This window comes from Narcine bancroftii, chromosome 2 (genome assembly GCF_036971445.1).
Source record: "Narcine bancroftii isolate sNarBan1 chromosome 2, sNarBan1.hap1, whole genome shotgun sequence".
Taxonomy (NCBI): domain Eukaryota; kingdom Metazoa; phylum Chordata; class Chondrichthyes; order Torpediniformes; family Narcinidae; genus Narcine; species Narcine bancroftii.
Window position 1 is genome coordinate 102,553,890 of NC_091470.1, and position 14,782 is coordinate 102,568,671.

General features: G+C 45.4%; 2 protein-coding genes across 3 annotated transcripts in view; one reads left to right on the forward strand and one right to left on the reverse strand.

Moving 5' to 3' along the window:
- The window catches only part of LOC138754029 (gamma-glutamyl hydrolase), a 36,010-nt gene extending 31,665 nt beyond the window's left edge, over positions 1 to 4,345 (reverse strand). Inside the window, exon 1 of one of the 2 annotated variants that reach the window (XM_069917764.1) lies at positions 3,876 to 4,345. In XM_069917764.1, coding sequence (XP_069773865.1) covers positions 3,876 to 3,978 — 103 coding nt within the window. In that variant the 5' untranslated portion in view covers positions 3,979 to 4,345. The remainder of the gene's footprint in view (positions 1 to 3,875) is intronic. The other variant, XM_069917763.1, reaches the window with a different exon arrangement.
- A 4-nt stretch (positions 4,346 to 4,349) lies between these two features.
- LOC138754028 (inositol 1,4,5-trisphosphate receptor-interacting protein-like) lies at positions 4,350 to 13,756 on the forward strand. The gene is made up of 2 exons (XM_069917762.1): positions 4,350 to 4,370; positions 11,778 to 13,756. The coding sequence occupies exon 2, from the start codon at positions 11,779 to 11,781 to the stop codon at positions 13,360 to 13,362; it is 1,584 nt and encodes a 527-aa protein (XP_069773863.1). The 5' UTR covers positions 4,350 to 4,370; position 11,778; the 3' UTR covers positions 13,363 to 13,756.
- Positions 13,757 to 14,782: the final 1,026 nt, after the last annotated feature.

Genomic DNA, 14,782 nt, shown 5'->3' on the forward strand with positions numbered 1-14,782 from the left:
ACTGGCCACGGGATGCCCATGGAGACATTACACAGGATGGTGCCTTCGCCGCTAGGAGTCGGGAGGTCTCGGAACCACAAGCCTGTGATGGCAGTCCTGAAAGCTCGTGTCTCCTTGTTGGACTTCTGGTCCCAGGTAAGCTGGTCGAAGTCAAGGCCGGGTGTCAGCGCGCAGATGGCCGGTCATGAGAGTGTATCGGCAAGCACGTTGTCCTGCCCCACCTTGTGCTGAATGTCAGTGGTAAACTCTGACACGAAGGAGAGGTGACCCTGCTGGCAGGCCGACCAGGGATCCTTTGCCATTGCGAGCACCTGAGTGAGGGGTTTATGGTCAGTGAAGATGGTAAAAGTCCTACCCTCCAAGAAATAGGGGAAATGCCGCACCGCCAGGTACATGCCCAGTAACTCACGCTGGTGGGCGGAGGAGCCAGCTGAAGAATGCCAGCGGCTTCCATTGTCCATTCACCTGCTGCTCCAGGATGGTGCCGATGGCTGTGGCAGATGCATCAATGGAGAGCGCCATATTCAGGTCGGTGTGCGGGTGGGTGATCATGGTAGCCTTTGTGAGGGCATCTTTGGTGGCCTCGAATGTGCTGCAGGCCTCTGGGGTCCAGGTGAGCATTTTGCACGCAGCTCCTGGGATGAATCGGTTATAGAAGTTGACCATACCCGCGAACTCCTGCAGCCCCTTGAGGTTGTCCGGCTGCCTGATAGCGGCGGGCATGGCTCCTTCGGTCGTGATGGTATGGCCCAGGAACTGCATGGACTCTTTCCTGAACTGGCACTTGGCTGAGTTGATGGTGAGGCCGAAGTTGGTCAGCCAGGAGAAGAGGGCGTGCAGGTGGGCTTTGTGTTGCACCCAATCCCTGCTGGAAATGAGGATGTCATCTAAGTAAATGAAGACGAAATCCAGATCCCTGTCCACTGAGTCCATGAGGTGCTGGAAGGTCTGAGTGGCGTCCTTTAGCCAGAATGGCATGTGAAGGAATTCGAACAAGCCAAGGGGTTGATGATGGCTGTCTTGGGTATGTCCTCAGGGTGCACCGATATTTGGTGATACCCACGCACCAGATCAACCTTGGAGAAAACCCTCGCACCATGCAGGTTGGCCATGAAGTCCTGGATGTGAGGCATGGGTAACGGACAGGAACTGTCGCCTCGTTGAGCCGTCAATGGTCTCTGCTGGGGCACCAGCCGCCAGAGGCTTTCGGGACCAGGTGGACTGGCGAGATCCACAGGCTGTCAGAGCACTGAATGATCCCAGCTCCAGCAGATGCGAAAACTCTTCCTTCGCCATCTGGATCTTGTCAGGCGGGAACCGGCGCACTTTGGCGTGAACCGGTGGACCCTGGGTGGGGATGTGGTGGAACAAACCGTGGCGCGGTGAGGCAGTGGAGAACCATGGCCTGAGGAAGGCCGGGAACTCATCCAGGATTCACTGGAACTCGTCTCTGGGTGTGCTGATCGTGGCCATCTGCAGCTGCTCTGTGCAGAAGGCATCGAGGCGAATGGCCTGGAAAGTCCGGGCATCTACCAGGCACTTACCTCGAATGTCCACCAGGAGGCCGTGGGTGAGGAGGAAGTCAGCACCCAGGATGGCAGCTGGAAGGGACGGGATGGTGAACCTCCATGAGAACTTTCGCCGGCTGACCTGGAAGTGGACTGTCTTGTTCCCATATGTCCAGATCTCTGTTGCATGGCCGCATGGAGGGGTAGTCCGCAAGGTCAGTTCCTGGACTCGATGGCTGTGGCCAGGATGATGCTAATCTGGGCCCCCGTGTCGACAAGGAAGCGCCGACCGCTGACTGAGTCCCACAGGTAGAGGAGGCTGTGTCCTTGGCCAGCCACCACAGCCATTAACAGTGGCTGGCCTGCTCGTTTCCCTGGAATGAGCAGGACTGACGACACTTCTGAGCCTTGGCTCCCCAGCGCTGGTGGTAGAAGCAGAGACCCAGAGCGGATGCTGTACCCCTAATTATTCTCTTGGTGGCCCCTGCAGCGGCTACGTGTTCTACCGCAGGGCAGGCTTGGCGTGGTCATGCCTGAGCCTCGTGACCTGCTGGAGCACCAAGCCCTCCGGGAATCGCTCAGGCCATAGCACTTGGGCCTTTTGAGCAACCTTCCTCAGGTTGATAAAGCTCTCTTGGGCCAGTAACCGCCAAATGTCATCAGGCAGATGGTCAAGGAAAATTTGCTCAAAGAATGGGCAGTTGGTGTGATCACCCATGAGCGCGAGCATCTCGTCCATCAGCTCCACCGGGGACCTGTCCCTCAAGGTGTCGAGGTGCAGCATCCAAGCGGCATGCTGACATCTGGATCGTCCGAGGGATCTCAGCCGCGTGGATTACAAGCGGAGCCGGTTCGCCTGCCTAGTGGCATGCCGCCACAAACAGCTATTTCATGAACATTGTGAACGAATACCCGTGCTTCCCATTCGCCATTCCCTGCCCAGACCTGACTACAGTCACAGTCATTAAAGCACTCTGCACCATATTCACTCTGTTCGGGTACCTTGTGTATGTGCATAGCAACCGGGGTTCAGCGTTCATGAGTGAGGAGCTGCGACATTACTTCCTCTCCAGGGGCATAGCGACGAGTAGAACCACTAGCTACAACCCCTGAGGGAATGGCCATGTAGAGAGGGAAAACGGCACCATTTGGAGGGCAGTCCTGTTGGCCCTAAAAGCGAGAGGGATGAATGTGTCCAGTGGCAGGAGGTACTCCCGGAAGCGTTGCATGCTGCCAGGTCCCTACTCTATACGACTATAAGTCCATGAGGTGCATGAAAGATTGTTCTCCTTCCATAAGAGGTCGGTGTCAGGAACCACGCTGACGGTCTGACTGATGCCCCTGGGCCGGTGCTCCTCTGGAGGTACGTTAAACCCACAAGGCGGACCCATTAGTGGAGGAAGTGCACCTCCTTCATACAAACCCCCAGTATGCGCTGGTAAGGTATCCAGACGGATGGGGCGACACAGTGTCCATTCGGGACCTGGTGCGAGCGGGAATCCCAGCGCAGAAGGTGCACTCTATACTCTTGGGCAGCGACCAGCCGGCCCGGGGACCACCCGGGTTGAAGACATAAAGATTCCACCCCCAGTACGGCCGCCCCGAATGTTCCCCCCCCCCAACCCGCTGGAGGCTTCCCTTCCCCGTTTACTAACTAACCCCCCACCCCCCATTCCCATGGACGGGGGAGGCACAGACCCCCAACAGCCCGCCCAGTGACCGAGCCGTCGGAGCAAGAGGCACAGTCAACAGGACTGCGGAGGTCCCAACGACAGGTAAAACCACCGGAGACACTAAACCTGTGAGCATTACCGTGCAACTCATGAACCGTAAAGACAGTGCCCCACATCATCCCGTCAGATTCTATCTAAAGTAGAGGGGTAAATTTGGTGGAACGTGGCATTGCGGGCAAGTTCCCCATTGAGCTGGGCAGGCTGGACCACCTGCGGAACCGGTAGCCCCCCCCCCTCCTCACACCTGCCCTTGGACTTGAGCCAGCAGCATGCTGAGGCAGGCTTGGATCTTTAGATCAATAAAGCCTTTGGTCCTTACTTCGTGATTGTGAGTGGTCCTTGATCGCGCTACACCCCTGAGGGTACAATTTTTAACCAAATTTCTCGCCATCTCCTTGTTAACGCTTGCTTCCTGAATACAGGCATCAGTTGACTGACTTTTGGCCACATCCTTTGCTAAACAGTAGCGTGACATTTGTTGCCTTCCAATCCGACTGGACCTCGCCAGTGCAGATAACTTCTGTAAATATGTCTGGATGATCTGTACAGCAAGAATACAAAGAGGAAGCAAGGAGAATTACAAGAATTAAGAGGAGGGGTCCTGGCAGAGCAACCCCATGAGCTAGCCACTTACCTATGATGGGTCTCTGGTTGATTTCCAGCCTCCGGGGTCCAGCGAGAGAGCTGCACCAGGACAGAAGGAAGAGTGGAGCTGCCGGGGTTACCATTCGCCTCATGTTACAGAGTGGGCTGCCAGAGAACTTCACCGACGTGGGCGGACACAGAGCGGCCGGTGGGGTTGTCAGCGCGCGGCCGGTGGGGTTGTCAGCGCGCGGCCGGTGGGGTTGTCAGCGCGCGGCCGGTGACGGGAAGGCGACTTCTCTCCGAGGTGCTGGCGCCGGCACGCCGCTGGGAGTTGGTCGGTGACCAGTGACGTCACAGGATGGTATGTCCCGCCTCAGCAGTACGAGGACAAGGAGCGGCGGTGCTTTCTAGAAATGGCGGCGTAAACTGAGGCCCCTGCACCGTGGGAAGCGGCGTCTGGGGGCCAAGATCGAAGGTAAGGCGCCTCGCTGGCTGCTGATCGACGGCTTCAGAGCGGCCCAGGACTCGGCTGCATTCAGGCCAGGTGACTGACGTCCCAGGCCGGAGCTCATGCCGCCAACCCCGTTCCCGTCCGCCCACAGGCCGGAGCTCATGCCGCCAACCCCGTTCCCGTCCGCCCACAGGCCGGAGCCCCCAACGTCTCCGACTCCCAGCAGACGGTGATTTCCGACGCAGGAACTTACCCCGTTCCGGCATCCCCGCTGACTCCATGGCCAGTTCCAACCTCAGCCTTCTCCAGGCTGATGCCTTGAATGCCTCCCCTGCTGCATCCCACTGCCCTTTCTTCTCCCCACCCCCCCCCCCCCCCCGCCACTACTCCTTATCCTTTCCATTTCTCACCCCTTTGAACTCCCCACTCCCCTACCCCTCTGGCCACCCCTACCTCCCCTCCTCGCCCCCTCTGGTCTCTCCGGCTACCCCCACCTCGCCCCCTCTGGTCTCCCCAACCCCTACCACTTTGCCCCCTCTGGGCTCCCCACCTTGCCCCCTCTAACCTCCGCAATCTTGCCCCCTCTGGCTTCCTGGAACCCCCCTCACCCCCCTCTGGCCTCCCAAACCCCCACCACCTTGCCCCCACTGGCCTCCCCAACCCTCACCACCTTGCCCTCTCTGACCTCCCCAACCCCCACCACCTTGCCCCCTCTGGCCTCCTCAACCATACCTTTTGACCCCCCCCCCCTTCCTCCCTTCATTGGAAGGAAGTACTACTAGTAGGGAAGATGGGAATGGATACAGTTTCTGCAACAAATGGGAAAGGTGCAAGATGAATACATACCAAAAAAAAGGAAATATTTGAATGGAAAAATATCACCACTGTGGCTGACAAGGGAAGTTAAAGCTAAAGTGAAAGCAAAAGAGAAAGTAATCAGGGAAGGAAACAATTGTGGGAAGATAGAGAATTGGGAAGATTTAAAAAACTTGAAGAAGGCAAATTAAAAAAACTCTAAGGAGGGAAAATAAATATGAAAGTAGGCCAGAAAATAATATCAAAGAGGATTTAAAAACCTTCTTTAAGATATACAAAGTGTAAAAGAGAGGTAAGAGTAGATAAAGAGCCACCAGAAAATGACAAATGGAGATGGAAGATGCTAGCAGTGTGCCGGATGTCCAAGAGTATCAAGGGAAGGGAAGTGTGTGCAGTTAATATTCTATTTCTGAGAAGATGCTCAGAAAGCTGAATGGGCTAAGGGAAGATGAGTCTCCTGGACCAGATGGATTGCACCTTCTGGATTTGCAGGCATTGGTAATGATCTTTCAGGAATCAGTAGATTCTGGTATGGTCCTGGAGGACTGGAAAATCACAAATGTCACCGGCACTAGAAGGCTGGGAGGCAGGAAAAAAAGAAATTATAATGCTTGACGTCAGTGGTTGGGAAGATCTTTGAGTTGATTATCAAAGATGAAGTTATGGAGTACTTGGAGGCCCATAACAAAACCAGCATAGTTTCCTTAAAGGAAAATCTTGCTTGACAAACCTATTGGAATTCTATGAAGGAGTGTCAGCATGGATTTGTGCATATAAAAATCACAAAATTGATTGAATTGTTGAAAAGACTACAAAAACGGTAGATGAAGGCAAGGCAGTTGAAGTTGTTTATATGGATTTCAGTAGATCATGTGATGAAGTCCATGGCAGGTTGACATGAAAGGTTAGGGTATGTGGGATAAGAGGCCAAAAGGATAAAACTTTGGCTTAGTTATAGGAGTCGGAGAGTGGTTGTAGTGGGCAGTTATTCAGACTGGAAGACCATAACCAGTGTTCGGTTCTAGGACTCTTGCTTTTTGTTATATACACAAAAGATTTGTACAAGAGTGAGCAAGTTTGCTGATGACATGAAAATATGTGCTACAGTGGACAGTGAAGAAGATACCCTGGGTGTGCAAGGAGATCTTGTCCAGATGAGGAACTGGGATAAATATAAAGTGCTGAATTTGGACAAATCAAAACAGGGCAGATTACTCTGTTAACTGCAATGCCCTAAAGTGTGCTATGGAGCAGAGGGACCAAGGTGTGTAGGTACCTAGCTTGTTAAAGATGGCAGCACAGGTAATGAAGAGAGCTTGCCTTCATCGATAGGGGCACTGAATAAAAGTATGTTGGGATGTCGTGTTGAAGTTATACAAGACATTGGTGAGGCCACACTTGGAATATTGCATGCAGTTTTGGTCACTTAGCTGTAGCAGGGAGATTGTTAAGTTGGAAAGGGTGCAGGTTTACGAAGTTGTTGCTAGGATGAGGGAAGTTGTTACCGGTAGAGACTAGAAACATTAAGCTTGTCTTCCTCAGAACTTAGTAAGTTCAGAGGGGATCTTATTGCAGACTATAAAATCATGAGGGGCATAGATAATGTGAATACTTACAGTCTGTTTCCTAGAGTAGTAGAATTCAAGACGTGAGGTGAGGGCAGTGGGATTTAGGGTCCTTCCAGTTGCTTTTCCTTTTAATCATACAATGCTGCTGTGATTTCTATCTTCTTGTCCATCTACAATATTACAAAAAAATGCATCCTTAACGTAGAATAATCTTCATTATTCATGGCACAACCTTGCAGAGTATATTTTCTTATATTGTCCCTTGTTGCTAGTTCTTTTTCTGTACTTACTATCTCCCTTTCCAACTGTTCTATTTCCCGATTGTAATCCTTTTTTATCTTAGTTACATAACTTATTATCTGCCCTCTAATGAAGGCTTTCATTGCAACCCATAATATAAATTTGTTTTTCACTGATTTTGTATTTATATCAAAAGTACATTTTAATTTGGCGTTCAATAAATTATCTAAATTCCTGCCTTTTAAATGGCATGGAGTTTAACCTCCATCTATATGTTCTTGGTGGGATGTCCTCCAGTTCTATTGCTAATAACAGGGGTGAATGATCAGATAGCAATCTAGCTTTATATTCAGTTTTCCTAACTCTCCCTTGAATATGGGCCGACAACAAAAACATATCAATCCTTGAGTATGTTTTATGCCTACTCAAATAATATGAGTATTCCTTCTCCCTTGGGTGCTGCCTCCTCCATATATCCATAAGTTTCATTTCCTGCATTGATTTAACCATAAATTTGGCCACTTAATTCTTTTTGCTAGTCTTTTGTCCAGTTTTATCCAACATTGGATCAAAATTAAGGTTAAAATCCCCTCCTATCAATATATTCCCCTGTGTATCTACAATCTTCAAAAAAAATCTTGCATAGAGTTTTGATCCTCTTCATTAGGTGCATATATATTGATCAAATTCCAAAATTCTGAATATATCTGACACTTTATTGATTACATACCTCCCTGCTGGATCTATTATTTTCTCCTCTATTTTGATTGGTACATTTTTATTAATTAATATAGATACACCTCTGGCTTTTGAATTATATGATGCTGCCGCTACGTGCCCTACCCAGTCCCTCCTTAATTTATTATGTTCCACTTCAGTTAGATGTGTTTCCTGCACAAATACTATGTCTTTTTTTCTTTTTTCAGTAAATTTAATAGCCTTTTTTGTTTAATTGGGTTATGTATTCCATTAATATTTATAGTCATATAGTTCAACATGGCCATCTCATATCCTGTTTACACCTCATTTCCGCTTCCTCACCACCACCTTCCCCCTTTTCCCCATTTTCATCTCTCAGTTTTCCCTTTTTGAACTCAATGTATGACAACACTTTTAAAACATAAAATACTTCAGCAACTCCCACATCTAATATTCCCTTAACCCCAAATGTCTCCCCCCCCCCCCCCCTGAGTTGCCCTTGTCCCTTGCTGGGCAACCACAACTCCCCTCTCCATTTGGATTGCGAACCCGCTCGCAAGCGTCAATTGATTTCGCAGTGACGGTTATTCTCTCCCACCCAAACCCCTCCAGAAAAGACTTTTTTCTTCACATATAACAAAGCTCACCCTCTTTTTTTTCCCCCTTCCTTTCCCTTCTTTAGTTCTTACTTATACATTATTTTTACATCTTTATATGTATTTTACCATCGTTCTTGTTACATCTCTTTATCTCTCCTTCTGTCCTGCAGGCATTCTGCAAATTCTTGAGCCTCCTCCAGATCCAAGAACAGTCTGTTTTGCTCCCCAGGGATAAATACTTTAAGCACAGTTGGATATCTTAACTTAAATTTATAACCTTTTTTCCATAGGATCAATTTTGTTGTATTAAACTCCTTCCTCTTCTTTAAGAGTTCAAAACTTATGTCTGGGTAAAAAAATATTTTTTGACCCTTGTATTCCAATGGTTTATTGTCTTCTCTAATTTTATTCCTTGCCCTCTCCAGTATATTTTCTCTTGTCGTGTATCTCAGAAATTTTACTAAAACGGATCTTGGTTTTTGCTGTGTCTGTGGTTTCGGGGCTAGTGTTCTGTGTGCCCTTTCTATTTCCATTCTTTCCTGTATTTCTGGGATTCCCAGGACCTTTGGGATCCATTCTTTTATAAATTCTTTCATATTTGTGCCTTCTTCATCTTCCTTTAGCCCCACTCTCTTTATGTTGTTTCGCCTACTCTAGTTTTCCATTATATTCATCTTCTGAGCTAAAAACTCCTGTGACTCTTTAACTTTTTTGTCACTTTTTTCCAATTTTCTTCTTAAGTCATTCACTTCCACTTCTTCAGCCGTTCCTCGTTCTTCCACATTTTCTATCTTTTCCCTATTTCTGTCATGACCAGCTCTATTCTACTCACTTTTTCTTCTGTACTTTTCATTTCACTAAATTCTAATGTCAACCATTCTTTTAATGCTCTCGTTTGTTCTTGAAAGAAAATTTAATCTATATACTGTCTATCTATTTTACCTCCTATTTCTCTGTGCAGAGCTTGGTCTTCTTCTTCCTCTTCTTCTGTCTCTGTACCTGTGTTTGTGTCTTCTGCTTCTCTTCCTTGTATCTGTGTCTCTTCTGACTTTCCTGTTGAGTTGCTTGCCTCACTTTGCTGGTCCTCTTCTTCTGGGCTAGTCATCTGTTGGGGCTCCTGTTGCTGCTCTTCTTTCATATCACTCCATTTCCTGTTGCTTTCCTCTTTTTACAGCTGAGACTCCTGGTGTTGGGCATCTCTCAGCTGGTCGCACTGTGCTGGGCCCCCCTCCCGTCGGTGTTCTCTTTTTCCAAGTGCATGCACAGTTGTGCACTTTTGTTTGGCTCAGAGAACCCTTTTTGCAGTCCAGCGGTCAGGAGGTTGTGACTCTGCGGGGTCATTACCAATCTTGGAGAATGGGCTCTCTTCTCCACGACAGCTCCCTGTTTCTTCATGCAGGTAAGGCCTTCACCTTTCTCTTCCGGCCTCTTTTCTTTTTTTCCCATTTTTACTTTCCTTCTTGGGTGCCATTTTCTTTCTTTTCTCTACAACTTTATCTTTTATTTGTTATGTTTTGTGTTTCTTGAACTTTGTATTTTCTTCACTTTATTTCTTCTTTTCTGGAGAGGGCTGGTATTCTCCTACTGGCCACTACGCCATCACGTGACTCACCTCAGTATATTTTCTCACACTTATCCACCACTTTTGCCTCACTTCCTTCATTTTCCCCCCACCCTATTTAATTCCATGTCCATTCCATTCAATGACAGATGTTCTTCCCCCTCTCTCCCTACACCACCTCACTTTGACTGCACCAACTTAATGTTTCCAGCAATTTTTCAGTCTCAGATGTTCAGTAAATGTTGTTTTTGATTTGTCAGACATTGTGTTTTAAAAGTACACCGATTAAAGAATGTGTTTGAAACATTTTGGAGGATAAGCCACTGACAAAAGGCAATTAATTCATACATTTATGCTTGAAAACAAGTACTAAATTTAAAAAATTCTAAAGTCTGATTGGGGGAAACAAACCAGTGAACTGACTGAGCTTTAAAATAAATTGCGCCAAATTGAAGGTGGATTAATTGATCACATTTTCACTAGAATTAAATGAAAAAAATGCAATCTTCCAAAGTAATGAATCTCTAACCATTAAGTTACCCTGTCAACAGAATTTTAGCTACATTCTTTAAATTGTAGTACAGGTACACAATCCTTTATCCGGACATCTAAAATCTAGAAAGCTCCAAAAACTGGCATTTTTTTCCTGGTGCTGGTTCAGTGGAGAGAGAGAGCAGAGCGACTAGGTTGGGCGGGGGTAGAGGGATGGCAGCTTGACTTGGGTGGGTGGGGGGAAAGACGGCAGCATGACTCAGGCAGGCGGGGGGGAGAGACGGCAGCGTGACTCGAGTGGACAAAGGGGGATGAGGAGAGACAGACAGCAGTGCGACTCGGGTGGATGAGGGGGAGAGAGAGGCGCCAGAGCAATTGGTAAGGGATGGATACGGCAGCACAATTCGAATGGGTTTAAATCTGGGGCAACTGGCTTTTGTTCTGAAATCCGGAAAAATTTGAAATTCGGAGCACACTGTACCCCAAGGGTTCCAGATAAAGGATTGTGTACCTGTACAAAACATCCCTGTGCATATTTACTGAAACACCTATTAATGAAGTAATAATCAAAGAAAAAAAACAGTTTAAAAACACCATTTCATTTCAGATAAAAACAGAAAAGTTTGGACTCAAAAAATTAGTCAGAATAGATGGAAAGTTAAACAAGAGGTCAAGTGCAATACATAAAACATGCTGGAGAAACTCAACAGGTCTCGCAGCATCCAAAGGAAGTTGAGGGTAATCGATATGTCAGGCTAGAATGTTTTCTGTTATACCATGTGCTCTTATTAAGTAGCCTCAATACTTCTGAAAATCCAAATACCCAACATCCACTGCATTTAAAGCTGATAGAATTATGGTCACTGATTGCAAAGCATTTCCCCTACTGATACCTCAGTTAGCTGACCAGCTTCATTCTCCAGGACGAGGCCCAATATTGCTCCTTCCCCAGAGGCCTTATTCACTAAATGCCATAGAAGGTTCTCTTGACACATTCCATGCAATCCCCTAAAACTTTAGCATTCCCAGTCAATGTTGGGAAGTTGAAATCACAGACAATTACAGCATTGTTATTTTCACAGACCTTGACAATCTCTCCATATTTGATCGTCAAGCTCCCGGTGACTGTTTGCTGGTCTGTGGTATACTGTTACTCCTTTTCGATTCCTGGTTTTCACCCACGACTGTATGGAATAGTAGAGATGACTTACTTGTAAACTACTTGTGGAAGAACCCTTTCAGTGCATCAGGAATAATGTGTTCAATAAACTCAACTCAGTAGATTGGAAAGGAAAGAGTTGTAATTTTAATTTTACAAGATCAATGTTCTGTTAAATGGTGAGCTACCTATGTCTGTAATTGTTTTTCAAGAATAAGCTGATCCAATGTCAGACTGGGATGAAGATCACCATGTGTAAAATGAATATGTAGTGTATATCAGAGTCTCTGATTAGATGTACTAATGCAATTACCACTGAATTATACATGCATCTTCTGAATGTCTGTTATCTGCTTGTCGTCACAGGATGTTAGGATTTTGTAGTGTGTGCCTCCTGTTGATCACGGGGAGTTTCTACCATCCACGCCTGCTGAGTGATGAAGTGGAAAGTGAAGAAGTTCAGTTACGAATGAAGGAGCAGGAAGAGCATTACAAGCGGCTCCTGAAAGAAGTGGAGGAAAAATGTAACCTTGACAACAATGCAAAGGTCGATACATATGCAGAAGCAGAAGATTCAGCCAAGGTGAATTGGCAGATTTACCTAATAGTTACAATTCTGTTTGTCGCACTCTGGAGAGGAGACACTTGGTCACATATTCCCCTTGAATATAATAGTGAGGAAGAGGAGGAAGGAGAAAAGGAAAATGAATTTCCTCAAAGAATTTACAGCAACAATTTGAATATTCCTGATAAAAGTGTGCTGAATCAGTTTCATAACATCTCTATTCAGAATGTGAGTCAAGAGCCAATGCAGACCTGTGAATTTGTTGAAAGTTTTGTGGACAATCTTTTGGAAGCCTGTAGGAATCTATGTCAATGGGATACTGGGCTGATCCTTGAAGATTGTGTGGGCATTGGGAGTCAGTTTGAAAAATGGGGTTGTAAAATGCCTCCTGTTTATGATATTTTGGTTCCAATTTTTCTCCAGGATGGATATTGCTTTAAACTAGAGTTTGACTGCTGTGACATCCCACCTGATAAACAGAGTTATGGCAGGATCCTCATGGTTACACCAAACAGCACTGACTTGGGCTGCCAATGTACAACCACAGAGCTTGAAGGAGATGTTCTTTGCCTTGTTCACAATAAAAGATTTGAAGATGTTCATTCCCTTTGCCTTGCTTCTAGCATGTGTTCCAAGTGGTATTTGGATTATGAGAAAGTAGTTAAATGGTTCAGGCTTGCATTTGACAAATCCTGGAACAAGATCTGTCATAAATATGATTTTGAACTTGCCTTCCACAAAATTACTGGTTGCTGTGGTTTAAAAATCCAACATCAGTCAGGACGAACTGTTCACATAAAAGTTTTCCCTGCAGTGAGGCTGAAGGATTCAGATGTCTATCTTGTATCTAGTTTTTCAAATTGCTCCAAGAAGACTACACTCTCTACTATCTACTGGCACATTTCCTGTGCAGTCTGTGAGTATAGGTTTCTGAAAATCATGGCCAAAAATGTCCCCAAAAGTAGCTGTCACCTCAAGTGCCTTCAAATATTGATCTTTCTGACTGAAAAGCTGTGCAGTTCTTCAGACCAGCCATATGTTCTTGGTTCCTATCTTTTTAAGACAGTCCTTATGCATCTGTTGTTAAGCCAGCCATATTCAAACTGGCATGAATGTAACCTGGAACACAGGCTCAGAGATGTTCTGAAATATCTTGGAAAATGCTTAGATGAGAAACGGCTCCACAGATTTATGATTGGAAATCAAATCTTTCCTCAGCAAATTGAAATTCCAGAAATGCTTCTGCAATCAGAACCTATAAACCTCTTCCGATCATTTGCAATAGAACGTGATTCTTACAGTCAGGCCCTGATGGAATATCAGAAAATACTAAGGGAAATGGGTCCATTAATGATGGAATGCACCAAAAGTAATACAGTCAGCTAACTGAAAACATTACCCATGCTCCCAGGTTAGGAGCAGAAAATGTGACCAATCACCCTTGTTGCCAGCTTTCTTGAATCCTTTTTATTTTGTTCCAACAAGCATGCCCTATTTTTTCCAGTGCTGCAGTCCAATGAAAATTCACACCAATCTATGGCTGTACAATGTATCTTTTTTTAAAAAAGACCTGAATAGGAAATCAACAATGGACTTCATGGACTTTTTCCAAAATAACTAATTATCTTTGATATTTATTCGACATTGATATTTTGTAATGAAGACCTCGATATTCAAGTATTATGATTTGATGAAGTACTGTCTTCCTGCGTAATAAATGTATGATGTCTATTATATGCTGTTTTATATTAAATAAACAGTTTTATTTTTCTGATGTTAATGAATTCTGTATTCTTAACAAATAGTTTGATTTGTCAATTCTCACAACTTCCATCCTTCAACCTTACCAAAACACTATTTTGTGGATATGTTCAAAGACAACTGATAGCAACTCTGCAGGTATGGTCGTTTCTCTTGTGCTTCTTCTTAGTCTCCAAGTTTGGCTTGGATTTATCTGTATGGGGAAAACTAGTTGATGCCCACAAAGCAAGACAACGTAATAGTATTAAATGTTTATTAAAGCTGACTAATTATCACAAATAAAGTAATAAAAATACAAACATTGCAACATAAGCACCATGTTGCCAGCGGTGTGCTTTACCATACCACAATATGTTGTACTCTCATGTGACCTCCGTATTGTGTACTTTCCCATCTTTAATCCTTGGCTACTTAACAGTAACCTATGGATATATATTTATAGGTACCTTTCCCTCTCTCCTTTCTGTTTCTGCCTGCAGTTCTGCTATCCTTAACTTTAAACATTGTGTAAACTATGTTACCCTTTTAGAAGGTGAAAGTTTTTCTACAGCTCCTTGCAAGTGGCTCCCAAAATTCTGAGCATTCTTTATAATTCAAAAATCAAATTTGTGACTAATAGATTCAACTCCTCTTTTTCATTGTACCATCCTTATCCTGCATTTCTGCTGTGAAACATTGAATTGTCTGATACAAGAAGGTTTGGATGTCCAATCACGGGCACAACAAAGGTACATTGATCAGTATTATAACATTTGTTAACGAATTTTTTCCCTGTTTCCTTTCAACCATCTGTTGGAGACAGCCTCAACCACAATGAATCTATCTTGTTCTCTATGCAATGTCTTGAAATTGTGTTGACCCTATACTGCAGGGGCCTATATGTATAAATACATTTTTCATGATTTCCTTTCCAGGCTACAGCCTTTTTGTGATGGTGTGGGCATGACTACAACCACTTATGGAGCAATGCAATATCTTTTCCATATTTTAAAACAAAGTAGAGTGTATTTTGCTCTTTGAGACCATGTTGGCTCCCAAAAGAATT

What these genes read in the sequence shown, in the direction of transcription:
- LOC138754028 (XM_069917762.1), top strand. Translation starts at nt 11,779, where the DNA reads ATGTTAGGATTTTGTAGTGTGTGCCTCCTGTTGATCACGGGGAGTTTC.